At 40.3% G+C, this 16,178-nt stretch overlaps 4 protein-coding genes across 4 annotated transcripts; 3 read left to right on the top strand and 1 right to left on the bottom strand.

The window, feature by feature from the left end:
* Nucleotides 1-2,170: 2,170 nt before the first annotated feature.
* Nucleotides 2,171-4,833, bottom strand: CGCS363_v012241 (Trichosetin biosynthesis cluster transcription factor TF23; the record flags this gene model as incomplete). The annotated part of the gene is made up of 5 exons (XM_036644090.1): nucleotides 2,171-2,575; nucleotides 2,648-2,936; nucleotides 2,999-3,419; nucleotides 3,475-4,256; nucleotides 4,829-4,833. 5 exons carry the CDS (start codon nucleotides 4,831-4,833, stop codon nucleotides 2,171-2,173), a joined length of 1,902 nt encoding a protein of 633 aa, XP_036490600.1.
* A 567-nt stretch (nucleotides 4,834-5,400) lies between these two features.
* CGCS363_v012240 (uncharacterized protein) lies at nucleotides 5,401-5,842 on the top strand (the record flags this gene model as incomplete). Its single annotated transcript, XM_036644089.1, has 2 exons — nucleotides 5,401-5,656; nucleotides 5,787-5,842. 2 exons carry the CDS (start codon nucleotides 5,401-5,403, stop codon nucleotides 5,840-5,842), a joined length of 312 nt encoding a protein of 103 aa, XP_036490601.1.
* An 831-nt stretch (nucleotides 5,843-6,673) lies between these two features.
* CGCS363_v012239 (Extracellular metalloprotease) lies at nucleotides 6,674-7,908 on the top strand (the record flags this gene model as incomplete). Its single annotated transcript, XM_036644088.1, has 3 exons — nucleotides 6,674-6,934; nucleotides 7,013-7,554; nucleotides 7,617-7,908. The coding sequence occupies 3 exons, from the start codon at nucleotides 6,674-6,676 to the stop codon at nucleotides 7,906-7,908; spliced, it is 1,095 nt and encodes a 364-aa protein (XP_036490704.1).
* A 6,345-nt stretch (nucleotides 7,909-14,253) lies between these two features.
* Nucleotides 14,254-14,527, top strand: CGCS363_v012238 (uncharacterized protein; the record flags this gene model as incomplete). Its single annotated transcript, XM_036644087.1, has 2 exons — nucleotides 14,254-14,320; nucleotides 14,409-14,527. 2 exons carry the CDS (start codon nucleotides 14,254-14,256, stop codon nucleotides 14,525-14,527), a joined length of 186 nt encoding a protein of 61 aa, XP_036490171.1.
* Nucleotides 14,528-16,178: the final 1,651 nt, after the last annotated feature.

Below are 16,178 nucleotides of genomic sequence, written 5' to 3'. Positions count from 1 at the left end.
AGGCTATTCACAGTACACACCTACCTTTTAATGCCGTAGACCTGCGCCGCCCCTTCTTCTGTGTAGCAGGAAAGCAACCAAGAAGTAGACCCTAGTGCCCCCCATCGTGACATGCAAAATGGTCAAAGGAAAGAAAGAGTATATGTGGCTGCTACTGAGCTGGTTTTCTTGATCCAGCGGTTGGGAAGCTGACGGCGAAGTCGACTCAGCTGGGATGTCGCAGATACGCTCATGAAGCTTGACGTACCTGACAGCGGCTTCCTACCTGGCCTAACACTGTAGTCGCCTAATCGCCAGTCTGGTCAAACAAAAATAGTTGGCCCAGCGTTTACCGTCAAGTCCTCGTCCGCCAGGGACGGAAACGCAACCCTGAAAGGTGGTACCGGGCATTTTGTAAGTCTCTGCGATGACTTCATGAACTGAACATACTGATGGATCATCGTGATCGCCTTCAGTTGGACAGTGTCCCAGTGCCGTGATCCTCATCTATTGTCCCGAGAACACCATCAATGCCTGCTGGGGAGGGCTGACCACCCGAAGAGCTCAGACGCTGGGAGCTGTCGGTACGGTGATCGATGGGCGACTGAGAGACCTTGAAGAGCTTCGCGAGCTGGAATATCCCGTAGGTCTTTGCGCACAATGATCTCCACGTGCGATAATGCCGACTCGGTAGCCAACCGCTGTGTAGGTTTTTGGTCGCGGTGTGGCTCCCACACCTCATGGTTCCCTTTATATCAGCGAAGTAAGTGAACATCCTCTTTTCTTCTTGTACTTCTAGCTGCTTGAGACCGCCTTTTTTTCCTGTGCTAGAGCTACAACTTTTCTTGTGGTTATATAGCTTACTCTACTTTGCTATTATTGTCGTTACTACTATATTCGTCGTCGTCATCATCGTCGCCGCTGCCGGTATCGTCATCGTCACTTTCGTCGTTGTGGTTGTCATCGTCACTATCGTCCATAACATAAGTAGTTACGTTCACAGGACACATAAACTCGCAGACACAGGGAAATTGGGCGGTCGCTTTTCTATTCATATCTCATAAACCTGTCCAAGCGACTAACATGATCAGATCAATGGGCCGGTTACCATCTCGCAAGATGGCCGAGATACTATTATTCAACCGGAGGACTGGATTGTTGGCGACTTGAACGGGGTCGTCTACGTGCCCAAGGGATTGGTGGGACGAACACTTGAATCGATGTCTTGTCTAGCGGAAACAGAGAAGGCAGTGACGGATGCTATCGTGAATGGTGCTTCAATGACTGAAGCGGCAAAACTCTGGAGGAAAAGCTGAGCTTAGTTTCAAAATCCCTTGAGAAGCGCCTATTTGGAACTTTCGGAATCTGAAAAAAGCTATTACATCTAACTAAACTATTGTATGACATCAGAGGTATCTCACAAGTTGATGCAGCATCGCGAACCCGGGGTGTGACGGTCAACTCCACTACCCTAAGATGTCATCCACGCAAGTGACTGTTCACCCGGATAAAGCCATAACATCCCATCTTAAGCAACAATGTGTACGCTTTCACATGTTTCATTGGCAGTAGTTGACTCTGACGACCGGGTGGGTTGGTAGTGGTGCGATACGCTCTGGGGTTATGATGATCCTAGACACCGTCGTCAAGCACATACGACCATACCCATTGGAAAACTCGGGATCCCGTCCGCTCTCCCATAGATAAGCCAATGAGGGCTGGAGTAGTAGTCGGGTCGGTGACGACCGGCGAATGCCCGGTGTTGTATGTTTGTTGCTGTTTTTTGCTCCGCTGGACTCATCAAGTGAGGCAACCACTATTCCATTCCCTCTTTACGGCGCATGTTTGGGCCTTCTGAATAGATCAATACAGCATTCATCTAAAGCAAATCATTGCACATGTATTCTTTTAGCATGGCATCAAGGGTATCTCGCAAGTTGATGAAGCATCGTGAATTCCCGGGTGGGGCAGCCAATTCCACTAGCTTCATATGACGCATGCCGCTTGACTCATCCGTCCACCAAACATCTAAACAAGACCTTGACACACCTCCTTGATACTAAAGAGTCACCGGTATCGTTTGTGAAGGGCGCACTCATCATGAAAGAATACATGAGGTGGGCCCCCTACACAAGCATCTCTCGGGAGACGCAGCCGCAGCCGCCTCACCGTCAATCCACCCCTTGCCATATCAAGCTTGCTGGACCGAAGCCACGTCCGGCCGTAACCAGTCAAAGGTGTCCAGCAGGTCGAAATTGAAGTCCAGCTGTGTCGAAAAGTCCCAGTCCATCGAATCCAAACCGGCGGGGAGCCCAACTCCGCCGTCTGCGGAGGCAGACGCGCCTGCAGCTGCGGCGGCCGGGTTGTTCAGGGCCTGGTCGAGGACGTGCTGAATAATTACCTTGCAGTCGGCACAGAGATCCCCGTTCGGAGCGGTTGGGCTAACCCAGTCGAGAAAGCCCACGAGCAGGCTTAGTTTCTGGATTATACTTGAGCGAGTCAACTTGGGGTTCTGGGGGTGGTTGCCCCCGTGGAGAGTGGGCTTGAGTAGCTCAAGACAGAGGATGCCGCCTCCGGGAGCGGCATATGCCATTACCTATATGTATTAGTATCTCTGTGTGAGTCCATTGGGTGGATAAGGGGCTCAGGGGGTAATGAATGTACGTACGAGCCACTCAAAGTCACCATTCATCACGGACAGGCGGTCCATGTTTGTCCAGAACAGGAGAGTCTTGGAAACCATCTCAAAACTGACTGCTAGCAACGCGCCATCATCATGTCCGCGCTTCACGAGAAGCCTCTCGATGAAGAACATGTTCTGGAGATGCTCCAGGTACACGATGAGTCGTATGTAGAGTATGGCTACGTCAATCTTCCGATCTTGAATGTCTTCATCTTTGAATACGACAATCGGCGGAAATCCAGCAATGGTTCTCAATTGCCTCTCTTTGATTTCTCTACAGGGGTGATAATGTCAGCAGCCTGTCTTTGAACCATCGGAGGAGGGGCATTCGCTTACAAAACAGTCTCAACGGATGTCACTGAGCCATGGCCAAGAGCGATCTCGAACAACTCGTCTCGAATGCGAGCAAGCATTACACGGGCGCGGATGAAGGTCGCGGAATACAATCCGCCCTCAGTGTTCCACCCATTCTCGTCAAGGTTTGCTACATGGCGGGCGAGTGTGGCTTTGTCAGAGAGCAGATGCTCATCCTTGAGGTCCAGGGGCGGGGGTGTGCGTGCATATCTGCGGCTCATCAACGGCGGCCTGCCGGAAAACGATGCAAGAACCTTGTCCATGTAGAAAATATACGCAAAGACCTTGCGTTTGATCTCGGCGCCGATGGTCGGCACGTATGGCTCGGTGTCGACCTCAGCATGAAAGCCGAGAAACGTGGTCAGCGCCACGGTCTCGGAGTGCAGTTGCCAGCATGCAAATCCTTCAGAATACTTTGTTAGTATGGTGTTATGATTAAAATGAGAGAGACGACTTACCGGCATCGCCAGAAAAGAGCGACTCAATGACTGTTCTCCTTACGGACATGAACAGGAGTAGTGTGTTTCCTCCGCTACCGGCAGCTTTTGTCAGCTCAATGCATGCACCTATGCAATACCGGTATCTCATCACTATCTTGGTGCTCTCGTCCACGGACTCGAATTGCATGCCCACGTCCGGCCGATACGGCCCGAGATATCTCGCCGCGAGCTCCCAATACACGAAGACGACACCAAGCGACTCCCATCGCAGGTTCGGCCCAGTAAGCTGAGCGACCCATTTCTCCGGGTCCGCTTCCTCGTCGTTGATGCGCTTCGCCGTATTGGCGCATATGGTACGCGCAAGAGCCTCCATCTCCCTGTCACTCACTGGCGTAGCGCTGTTGAAGTGCCGTGGGAAGGCCTCATAGAGAGAGAGCATGATCCGCCGCCCAACGGGACGAATCCAGCCGTCGCTCGGGCTCGAATGGCTATCCCATAACTTCAGTCCGGCTTCCCGGTTCGGCACGTGGCGGAGGATGTTGAGGCATGTCTCGAGAGCTTGAGGCGTCAGGGGCGGAGAGCACTCCAAGCCGCAGTAGTTGGTCGTGCCGATTTCACTGATTGGAGCTGTTCCGGAGGACTGAAGCCGGTTTAGATTATGCCGGGTCTCCTCGTAGATCCCGGAGAAAGAGGTGAAGCCTAGGTAGCCGATGCCGAGGACGCTCGGAGTCGCGGCCACGGACTCGGGGCTTGTGGGGTGGCTTGCGGAGACGGAGCCGGTCCGCCGCCCAGGCGTCGCACTGGTCGGTGTAGGCACTGTTATCGGAGCTCTCGCTGTTGAACCTGAAGGATGGCCTGGCAATGATGGGGGAAAGGCGAGTGTCAGGGGCGATGGCGCCACAGAGCCCCGGGTGTCTCTTGCTCGCCGATGTTCTCTTGATCGATTCGGTCTAGGACTTTCTCGAGCCACAGGGGTGCTGCTGACAATGTATTCGCATGCTTCTGGATTCTTCGACTTTCTGCATCTGTTACAAATGGGTTGTGTGTGGTCGCAGGCTACTTTGCGTTTGCGGCATGGCTCACAAGCCTGAGCCCGTCCGTTTTTGCGGAACAGTCTCGGCTCCGTTGACTCCATTCTTCTGTAAGGATAAAATTTTCAAATTAATTGGATAATTATGAACCGATTCCGAATGATTCGGCGTCTCAAACTCGGTGTTCCACTCGTTTGTTCGGCGATGTTTGATCGATGAATGCAAGACAGCAGATGAGTTCGGCTTGAGAAAGAAATGTCGGTCTCGGCATCGGCTTGCAGTTTTTCGGCTTCGGGAGCGCTCGCCGAGCCGAAGCCGGCCCTCCACACCTCCACAGCGACCCCATGTTGGCGGGTGAATCATGGTGATTTAGCCTGGTGAAGGTACCCATTACTAATTCTCGCTCGAACATCCAGACCATCTAACCCGAATCGACTGGCCGACATTCACGTTGCAAGGGCTTACAGGGCTGACCTGCAAGGTATTTTCTGGTAAGATTTCCAATGCTGGGCACAATTGGACGTTGGCCCGTCGGTGGCTGCATTTAGGAATCCGCTTCGGCATCGATGTGCCCCCGTCTGACAGTGACCGGAGCAGCGCGCTAGTAAGGCGGACCAGTTCCATCGTGCAAGTTTGAGTAGTCGACTGACGACGCGCCCTTTGAGATGATGCCATGTATTTCTCGGAAGTGGCTTGCGTGTCTGTGAGTCAAGGTGATGGGAACTCGGTCCCGAGGTCGTTTAGGATTGGAAATCTAAAATTCAGCATCACGGTCACGAAGCGTATAAAGCCCGGCCAAGCCCTCCCAGAGACCTGAGGTTGAAAGGCATCAGTAAATCAAACAAGCTTCAGTCTATACAATTGAGAACACTCACGGTATTCCTCCGTCAACACAACGTCTTCAAATCTCCACATGAGCTCCATCGAAACGACCTACCTCAAGGCCATCCTTCGCGACGCCGTAACGAGCACCATGTCTGGCAACTACTACGAATCAGCCATGGTCATTCCTGGCATGCACGCTTCGGCCATGCCTCGTCGACCTGCTCAGCCAGCTTCATCCTCAAGGCCCAATGCCGCGGCGATGGCTTCAGAAGTGACGCTCGTCGACAAGAACGGTGCCCCTGTTCTGTCCAAAGAGAAGGCCGATGCCGAAAGTGTTGTTGATGGTAAGTTGCCCTGGCAATTTCAACATTTACACTTTGTTGCTACGATTCCTTGGCTTTCGACGTCTTATCACGTTCATGTCATATTCGCGCGCCTCGACAATTGAAGAAGACGACGCTGACCTGCTTCCAGGATCATCAACAACATCCCGCAAAGGATTCCTCAAGCGCATCTTGAAGAAGGCCTAGATGAGCACCACGTTATTACCGACATGATACCCTTGATCCTTCATAAGCAACAAAGCAATTTTTCCGTTTCAGAAAGTGGGCCATTCCCAGGGAACCGGATGGCGTCAGCATCTTAATCGTCCGGCTGACCGCTGACGACGCCCTGTCACATCTTGGCGCACACATGCGCGATCTATCTCACCTTCCATTGCCTGGGCGGTTGGGCTAGAGCCACTGCAGCCGAAGGCGTAAGCAATCCTCGGTCAACGATTTCGGAAGGCCGTCCGGGTCGGCCATCGACACTCTTTTCCGAAGCTAGAGCCTGACACCGTCTCTTCATTGGACGAGTTGACCTGCCATATTCCAAAATGGTGCGGCATGGCGCCTCCAGGCAACTGCAGCTCCCAAAATCTCAACGGCGCTCTATCAACACGAGTTGAAGTGGGCTCAGCCCTTTCCTTCAGTGGAACTTCTCTCATACATTTCCACTGTCGTTGAAGTTTTCTGTATTTCTTATCGTTACGTGGCTTCGCTGTCGACATCAGCGATGCGCACGTCTATTGGCTGGTGTTATAAGTGTCCCGTTGAGGCCACCAGACATGTGGCTACATAGAACCTAGTGATTAGGCATGAGGGGATAAATAGGATGAATGAATTTGACGAAATGCTTCAAACATACTCCGCGGGCGTTCAGCCCATTCTAAAACTCTGCGCTGCAACCGCAGCTGTTCTCCTTTTCAAATTTGCCAACCTGTTCGGCCACAGCACACTACAAAAATCCCGGTTTTAACTGACCTTTGAGATGAATTCCAACATACCTGCCTCCTTGTCTCGCAACATTTATCGCCTACCATGGTCAACTTCGCGTGGGCTTTGCCCCTCTTGCTGGGTAAGGCCTCCTTCGGTCGCCCCTTCGGAGAGATCGACCCCAATGAAATCGGCTTCACGCTCTGCGGAATGGATCACAGAGATGGAGAGCAGTATGCCCGCGACGATCTTTTTGTCTTAGAGTCCATGTACAAGGACACCGCCGTGTTTAAGGAAAAAGAGCCGATCCGCATCCCCGTCAACATTGTCCTCGTCGGGAACAGAAATTACAGGAGTTTCTTCCAGGTTGAACTCCAGCATTCGGACTCCTTCTTTGAAGCACTGACCAAGAAACAGGCTAACACTACTCTCCCCTCTCTGTAGAATAGAACCACTGCCATCGAGGCAGCCTATACCAAATACCGCAGCGTCGGCTTCGAGTTCGGCCCGTTCTCCTATGAACACGTCGACGAAGTTGGCAGCCAGCACAGATTCAGGATATGGGGAAACGTCACCTCGGCCTTGGTCCGCGCCTACCGTCGCGGCGGAGCGGACACGCTCAACGTGTTTCTGGTCCCTGCGAACCTGGGAACATACGGCTTCGCCAACTTCCCGTGGGCCCTCCTTGACGCACCCACAAAGCGCCGGGGCCTGGAGTTTCCCCTAGCCAGTGACGCTGTCATCATTGCCACGAACGGCCTGACAGAGGCCATGCTTGAGAAGCTGGTGGTGCACGAGACGGGCCACTGGCTCGGCCTTTATCACACGTTCCAAGGCGGTTGCGAGGGCAACGATGACCAGGTTGAGGACACTCGTCGGCAGCACATGAAACCTGGCTTCCAAAATACTTGCAATGGAACGCAGAACTCGTGTCCTTTGCTGCCTGGATACGACCCCGTTCGCAACTACATGACTTACACTGGATGGTGAGTTGGGTGTGCCCAATGGACTCTGTTGTTTCTTTTAGCTAACTGGTGGGGGAAAACAGCAACACAGGCATGCACTTCACCGCGGGCCAGGCACGACGCATGAGACAGGCTTGGGAGATATATCGCGATCCCAAGACCAGAGGTCTCCCCGCATATAGCGAGATGCCTCTTCCGCATATGATGCCCGCCGAGAAGCGAAATCTTATCGACTTATGGATGGAGCGAGAGCCACAGCAGTTCCGCAAATATCATTCCCTGATCCCTGTTGTCCCTTTTGGTCCTCCTGCTCTTCGCAATGGCACAAAACCTTGGGAATGGCCCAGACTGAAAGCCCCGGGACGGGGGTTGTAACCTTGTTGTCTCAAATACGCGGTTGAGGTCAAGCAGAGTTCTGGCGGGTGTGTTTTCACAAGGGGAGGGTATGGATTAGATGAGACCGCCTAATTTTCCTGTGCTAAAGCGACTACTGTTCCTGTGTGCTCGCTATCGTTGCTATTGTAGTCGCTACTGTTATTGCTATTGTTATTGCCACTGTTATCGTCGTGTATCGTCTTCGTCCTCTGTTATCAGCGCCTATCGCCATCGTCCCCTGCCGTCGTCCCCCGTTATCGTCCCCCGTCGTCGTCCTCATCAAAGTCACTAAGTACATAGGAAGAATAGGCGGTCTTGGTTAGATTAGGTTCTACAGCTCATACGACGTATTAGGAATTGCTCATGTTAAAGTTCAACCGTTATGGCGCTCGTTGAGACCTGGCTTACCCTCCACATGTGTCCGGCTCCAACCGTCGCCGCAACAACCTGGCTGATCATGGTTTTGCGGCTGAAAAGCTTTCCATGTTATAAACCCCTCCTAAACTTCCCGCTCGGTCAAAGAAGATCTCTCAAGCTCCCACGACCGTTCCGCACCCCGTATTAGGCCCTCTTCTAAAGAGCTAACAAGGCCCTCCCTCACACGGAAACCACCACACCACAGTATCACCAGAGCCGACTTCGCCATAAAGCACGTATTAAATGGTTATAATAATGAAGCTACCTATTCTCCTTGTCCTCGTAGCGTCGAGTCTCGTGGTCAGCGGCAAAACATCTATTGTGTGCATCTATCATATTACTCTAAAGAAGATGTCAGGTGCTACGGATGCTCAGCTTAAGTTGGAGGACAAATGCCCAGAGACGAAATGGCAAACAGCATAGTAGTGGTACAAATACACACATTCCCTTACGGTGTATTTATAAAACTGCCTGCTTACTACGGGGTCTCACGGTGTCTATAACTGTTAATAGGCCCTGCTACTTAGCTGCTACTCCTATGGCCTGCTAGTGAGTACTAGAGGCTACTATATAGCCCTTTCTAGTACCTTAGCGTTTAGCTAGTTCTTCTCTATAGTATATTATAGTTATTACTATATTCTTAGGTTATAAGTTTAGCTTTATTAAATTAACTTTGAAAATATTAATTTTAAAGTCTTTTTAACTATTTTAAGTTTATAATAATTCTTTTAATTATCTCTATTATTTTATTATTCTTTTTATATATAGATTAGCTAATTTTATTACTAATTACTTTATTTATTTACTTTCTTAACTCTTAATATACTCTAATATATTATAATAGAGATTTTATTATATTTATTTTTAATTAAGTATATATAGAGAAGTTTACTACTTTATAAATTAAACTCCTCTTAATAAATACTTTATATTATTAATCTTTCTTATTATAACTTCTTACTCCTCTTATTTTATTATTATAAATAAGCTATTATTATAACTAATATTACTATAAAAATAACCCCTATTAATATACTAAAGCTATATAATAAATCTAACTAAATAACCTAAAAAGTCTTTATTAATACTATATTTTAAACTACTTAAGTTAATAACTATATTATTAAGAATATTCTTAAGTTTAATATAGAAATAAAGAAAGAAGTTTAAGTAACTAATTAAGATATTATCTATAATATCCTTATTATAGCTATAGAGAGCTTTATTAATAAGCTCTTTAATATAAGCTAAGAGGATAATAATAACCTATATAAGTTAATAGAAACTTTAAAGAAATATATTTTAAAGGTTTTAAAAGATATTATTAGTATATTTATTAATAAATTTAATAAAGATATTATAGAGGATTATAAGATATTTTATAATATACTTAGATATACTTAATACCTTAAGAGCTATATTACTAGCTTTATTAGTATATACTCTAATTATTATTAGTTTATTATCTTTCTTAACTACTTTAAGATAAAGCTTCTAAATACTTATAAGTTTTATATTATTAATAATAAGATACTTATATAAAATAATATTATTTAGACTTTATTTACTTTTATATAAGATAAAAAGTAGAAAATTAGTATTATTATTTTTAAAAAAACTATTAATATTAACTAATAGAGTATTAATAATAAAAAAGTATCTATTATATTATTAGCTAATAAGTTTACTACTAAATATAATTATTATAGATATATTTATACTACTTAGTAGTATATAACTACTTATCTTAAACTTATTCTAAATAATTAAACTAACTATAAAGTTATCTTAATAAAAGCTAAGAAGTATATTTATAATACTAAGTATAAGTAGGATATATTTAAGAATAAATCTATTTATATTTATATTTTACTAAATATTCTTAGTTAATCCTTATTAATTAATATTATTATTAAAAAACTAGTAGATATTACTAAGTAACTTATTTATAATATTATTAGTAAAATAGTACTTATTATTATTATTAATTAGAAGATTCTCTATTTAGATATTATTTTTAATTTTAGCTATTCTAACTCTATTTTTAATAAGTATAGTTACTTTATTATATATAAAACTAAAGCTAATTTACTTTTATATAAAGGTACTAATAGAGAGTATATTTAACTTAAAAGTATTAATATAGTTTACTTCTAAACTATTAATCTATAGAACTTAACTAAAATAGTTAATTAGACTATTAATAATATTAAGTATAGCTTTCTAAGTCTAACTAACTTTTTTAGCTTAAGAAAGTTATATAATATTAATATTAAATATAACTATTATACTTTAGTTATAATATAGGTTTTATTAAGTATTTAGTTTATTAAAGTTAATTAGTAATTAAATATCTATATTATTTTTATTATTTAGTATTAAAAAGATATTCCTCTTAATATTACTATTAGCTTTACTATAATTTGCTATAAGTAGCTACTATTTTTTAAGCTTATATATTACTATTTTCTATATACTTATTTTAATTAAGTTATTAAAGTATACTATTATATTAATATTATATTTATAATTTAAGAAATTAAGGATTTCTACTATAAGGTTTACTATCTTACTAAGTTTATTAAGATTATTAGTAGAGACTTTCTACTACTATTAATTAATATTAATAATAAGATCTATTTTAATATTATTAAAGTTAAGCCTCTCTCTATTATAAATAAGAGATATATTCTATATTTTATAAATTACTATAATAACTACTACTAAGTTATACTCCTATTTAACTATAACTATAAAGTTATTTTTAATATTATTAAGATATTTAGTAATATCTTTATTAATATAATATATATTAATATTAAGACCTAAGTTTATAATAATACGTTTAAGTTTAAGAAGGTCCTTTAAGACTTATTTTTCTCTAAGTTTTATATAAATATATCTATTATTAATACTTTATTTATAAATAGTATTATTAAAAAAGCTAGAAAGATTATTATTAAAGTATCTTAAACTTAACTAATTAATATTAGTTTTCTAGAGGAACTTTAGGACTATATTATTAACTCTACTATTTAGATCCTTAACTTTTTTCTATAAATTAATAAAAGTAAGCTAAGTCTTTATAAAATTATAGTTTATAAGTTTAATTTTATAGCTAATTATAAGCTTCTATATATTAAGTATCTTAGAATATTTAGATATATTACTTATATATATAAGAAAGGTTTTAATAAACCTATCTATTTAGCTAAAATAGAAATTAAAGTAATAAAAAGCTTTTTTATTAACTATAGCTTATTTTATAGTTATATCTATTATATCTATATTCTTAATAAGAAAAAAATATTTTATTATTAAGATATCTAATTTTATAAATAGCTTTAGAAAATAGTTCTTTTACTTATTACTAAAGTTTTTATTACTAATAATAGTAATTATACTATTTACTTTAATAATCTTAACTTTCTAATTTATTACTTTATTATATCTAATATAACTAATACTCTTAAAGAACTTATTATTAATATTAATAAGTAAATTTCTAATAATAAGAGTATTAATTTAAAGCTAGCTTATATTAACTATATAATATCTCTATTTTTAGAAGAAATCCTCTATTACTAAAATATTATAAAAGATATAACTATAGTAACTAATAATACTATATAAATATCTTTAAAAACTAATATATAGGATAATAATAATAATAACTTATTTAAGAGTATATTAGAAAATAAAAAAGCTAATTATAAAGATCTAGCTTATATTATAGATATTATTAAAGAGGTAATTAATATAATAATCTTAGAGATAGTAATTTAAAATAAACTTTATTAAGTAATTTAAAAACTTAAAGGATATTACTATTAGCTTACTAAAGTCTATAAATATAAGAAAAAGCTTTTTATAGCTATTAATATCTAGGTTTTAAACTATACTTATTACTTTATACTTAATATTATTACTATTACTACTTTATTAAAAGTTCTACTTAATAGTATTATTATTTTAAAATTTTATAATAATATTAAGTTTAGCTTTTAGTAGTCTAACTAAAAAGTAGTATTTAAATGTAAAATATAGTAGTTCTATAATAAAGAAATATATAAGCTTATATACTCTCTTTATAATACTAAGATCTTACTTAGTAAGTAAATACTTAATATTAAAATTAATAATAATAATAAAATTATTTAATATAAAACTTATTAAGTAATTTATAGTAACTATAAGTATAAAAATTAATCCTCTTAAGAGGTTTATATAGCTATTACTATAACTATTATAATCTATATATTTTTTACTATTATAGCTCTTTATAAACTTAAGTATAAAATATATAACTTTAATATAGCTTTTTTAACTACTCTTATCCTTAATAATATAAAAATCTATATATATTAGCTTCTAAACTTCTCTATAAATAATAGTAAGGTTTAGCTACTTTAAAAAATACTTTATAGCTTTTATAAAAGCTCTCTTTAATAGTTTAACTATATTAGTATTAAGATATAAAAACTTAGCTTTACTCTTATTAATAATAAGGTCTATTTATTTATTAATAAATTACTTAAAGCTTATATTTTTATATATATTAATAATAATATTATTATTACTCTTAATAAGAAGATAACTAAGTAAGTTTATAATATACTTAATAAGGTTTACCTCTTTAAGGACTTTAGTAAAGTTACTAAGTTTTTAGGTTTTTAGATTATTTAAAACTATATTAATAACTAAATCTTTATTAACTAGACTAAATATACTAAAACTATCCTTACTTACTTTAGATATAAAGATATTAACTTTATTAAAACTTTTATAGTATTTTATAAGGAGCTACTAATAATATAAGACCTTAAAGAGTATATAGAAGAGGAATATACTATCTATATTAAAGAGATTAATTATTATAACTACTTTACTATTAATATATATCTTAATATATCTTATATTATTAATAAGCTTAGTTAAACTAATATTAAACTTTCTAAAGTTTACTTTTATACTATAAAATATCTCTTTTAATATTTTAAAAGAACTATTTATTATAATATTATCTTTAGTAGTTTTAACTTAATAATTAATTATAACTTATATATTATAATAGATTTATCTTTTATAAATAATAAGCTTTCTTATATCTTAATTAGTAGCTATATTATTTATTTTATTAGTAGTTTAGTTACTTAGAAGTTAAAAAAGTAGATTTTTATTACTTTTAGTTTAATTAAAACTAAATATATTAACTTAATATTTATTATAGTTATTATAAAATAGCTATATTATATAGTTAAATAGCTCCTTAATTAGAAGATCTTTATACTTATTATTCTTTTTATTAATAGTATTAATATATATATTAATATTATAAACCCTCTTAATAAAGTTTAAACTTATTATATTAACCTCTATTATAAATAGATTACTTAAAAAGCTATTTATAATAAAACTATTATAATCTATTAAATTAAAAGTAATAAAATACTTATTAATAGTTTTATAAAAAACTTTAGCTTTTATAAGTATACTAAGTTTATTAAAATATTAAGATTAATAAAAAGTTTTAATTAAATATAAAAGAATAGAATAGAGGATATTAATTAGTTTAGAGAAAAATTAATTTAAACCTTTTAAACTAATTAAAAACTAAAGATTATCTAACATTTTACTAAGTTATTAAATAGTTAAAAACTCCTTATTTTTAAGCTTTTTAGTTTAAAGAGTGATTTTAGCTAGAGTAGCTAGTTTATATATTAGCTAGCGCTATAAAGCTTAAGAGGGGGTATTAATAAGCCCTACTACTTAGTTACTACTCTTATAACTTACTAGTAAATACTAGAGGTTACTATATAGCCCTCTCTAGTACCCTAGCGTCTAGCTAGTTCTTCTCTATAGCATATCATAGTTATCACTACGTTCTTAATAATATGTAAGCAAGTAGATCAAGATCTTTTTCTGGCTATGTTGCTAAGCTTACTTTTTAAGAACGGCTGCATATACAGTGTTCAGTCCAGAGGTACGATCAATGGTAGGTATTATTAAGGCATTCAGATGTATGGTCATTCCTCGAATGGATCTTCCGGAGTTTCAGATGTGTTGACGAGACCTATCTATAGCTTTTGTGAGTGGACTTGGTCTGAGGGTTCTTGGGGCGACTTGCATGCACATTGACGGGCGTCGAATCTTTTCTGAAGCCATCAAGCTTGTGAAGAACAATTTGATTGGGCCAACCTGAATGGATTTCCTGCGGACAGACCACCCGAACACCTCTTATGGCACAGCTCAAAGAACGTGTGAATTGTATTGAAGTTACTCGATTTAACGACTTCTTATCCCGTCGAATACGTAATGTAGACACTGTCTACGTGTTTCCCGGTTCGATACTCAAAGGGGGTATGTAACGAAGCCAGGTTCCAATACCTAATTTCCCTATTGGTTCCTCCGCATGCCCGTGTATAGTCGTCTTTTAAACCCGCTTTCGCGCCCGCCCGTTATTCCTCTGAACCAGCCGATCTTCAGACACGACTAAGGGCCGCCCTCGGAAGACGGGCCGGTCACGGGAAAGCCAGAATCATGGGAATATCGTAGATGGCAGTCGGCAAAACCCGGAAAATCGGGGAAGCACGCAGGAGAACACTCCGATCCTTCGTCAACGTTGGATAGCAATAGGCTCGCATACTCTATGCCCTCGATAGCCGCGTCGAAGTTCTCGGACTCCCGCAGCTTCTGAAGGATATTGAGAGACGCACAGTACAGGTTCTACTAGAGTAGAGTAGCTCTATGCCCTGCAGCTCTTGTGAGCCCCTATCGCCTCGATAGGCTTCTGCTTCTGGGCCTCCCTTTGAGAAAGGCCTTCCGGGACCAGGCATGTGTATGGTAGCTCTGAGTGTGTGTAGGAACTGCAGATTGGCCGGTTGCCGTCGTACTGCTGATAAAGATTCCTCTATCTTGGCTCTGGATGATCCGTTGGCTCGAAGGTGGAAAGGGAGAGAGAGGGAGATCGGACCATATGTCAAGTTGAGGTCGACTTTTCGTTTTCTGCATCCTGGCTGCGTGTATCATGTCAGCAAACGCGTGCTTGGTTTTGGCTTTCCAAGCAGAGATGGTTCCAAGCAGAGATGGTTCCAAGCAGAGATGGTTCCAAGCAGAGATGGTTCCAAGCAGAGATGGTCCCAGGCAGAGATGGTTCCAAGCAGAGATGGTCCCAGGAAGAGATGGTCCCAGGCAGAGATGGTCCCAGGAAGAGATGGTCCCAGGCAGAGATGGTCCCAGGAAGAGATGGTTCTAGGCAGAGATGGTGATTTTGAAAGGGTTCGCGGGGCTTTTGTTACCGTTTCAAGCGGCTCGGACGTGTGTTTGTAGGTGGAGGAGTGTCTTGCTGAGGCGGTTCATGACTGGTGCCCGAGGTGCGCGGTAGCCGCAGCCGCAGCCGCAGATTGTGCGTGTGTGTGTGTGTGTGTGTTTTGCATGTTCGTCCGAGTGCCATGTGAACGAAAGCTGGACGATGGAGTGGTAATGATGGGACCGGAGATAAGCACGCGAAAAGTCCTCATAGGCAGCCAAGCCTATTAACAATGACAATGGCATGCTAGACGCCAGCCAAAAAGGCACACTATGAATACCGTATATTAGAATTTCTCGTGGAACCCAGCACGCTTACAATCCAGTCTCTGGAGACGTACCCTCTGCGTGCCGAATGACACCCTGGACCATGTACCAACCCACGTAGCTCACAACGCTCAGGGGGCAGAGAGGAACTCTTGCCCCCTTGGGCAGCGGGCAGCAAGAACCGACTCGCATCCACAATATCCTCAACAGCATAATCAGGGCTGCAGACCGGCTGGGCCGCTGCAGTATTTCGAGGGACGCGCTACACGGGCTAGCCG

Source organism: Colletotrichum siamense (assembly GCF_013390195.1).
Source record: "Colletotrichum siamense strain Cg363 chromosome Unknown KSG_Cg363_contig08, whole genome shotgun sequence".
NCBI classification, from domain to species: Eukaryota; Fungi; Ascomycota; class Sordariomycetes; order Glomerellales; family Glomerellaceae; genus Colletotrichum; species Colletotrichum siamense.
Note: the sequence above shows the minus strand (reverse complement) of the source record. Positions and strands in the feature narration are given on the sequence as shown.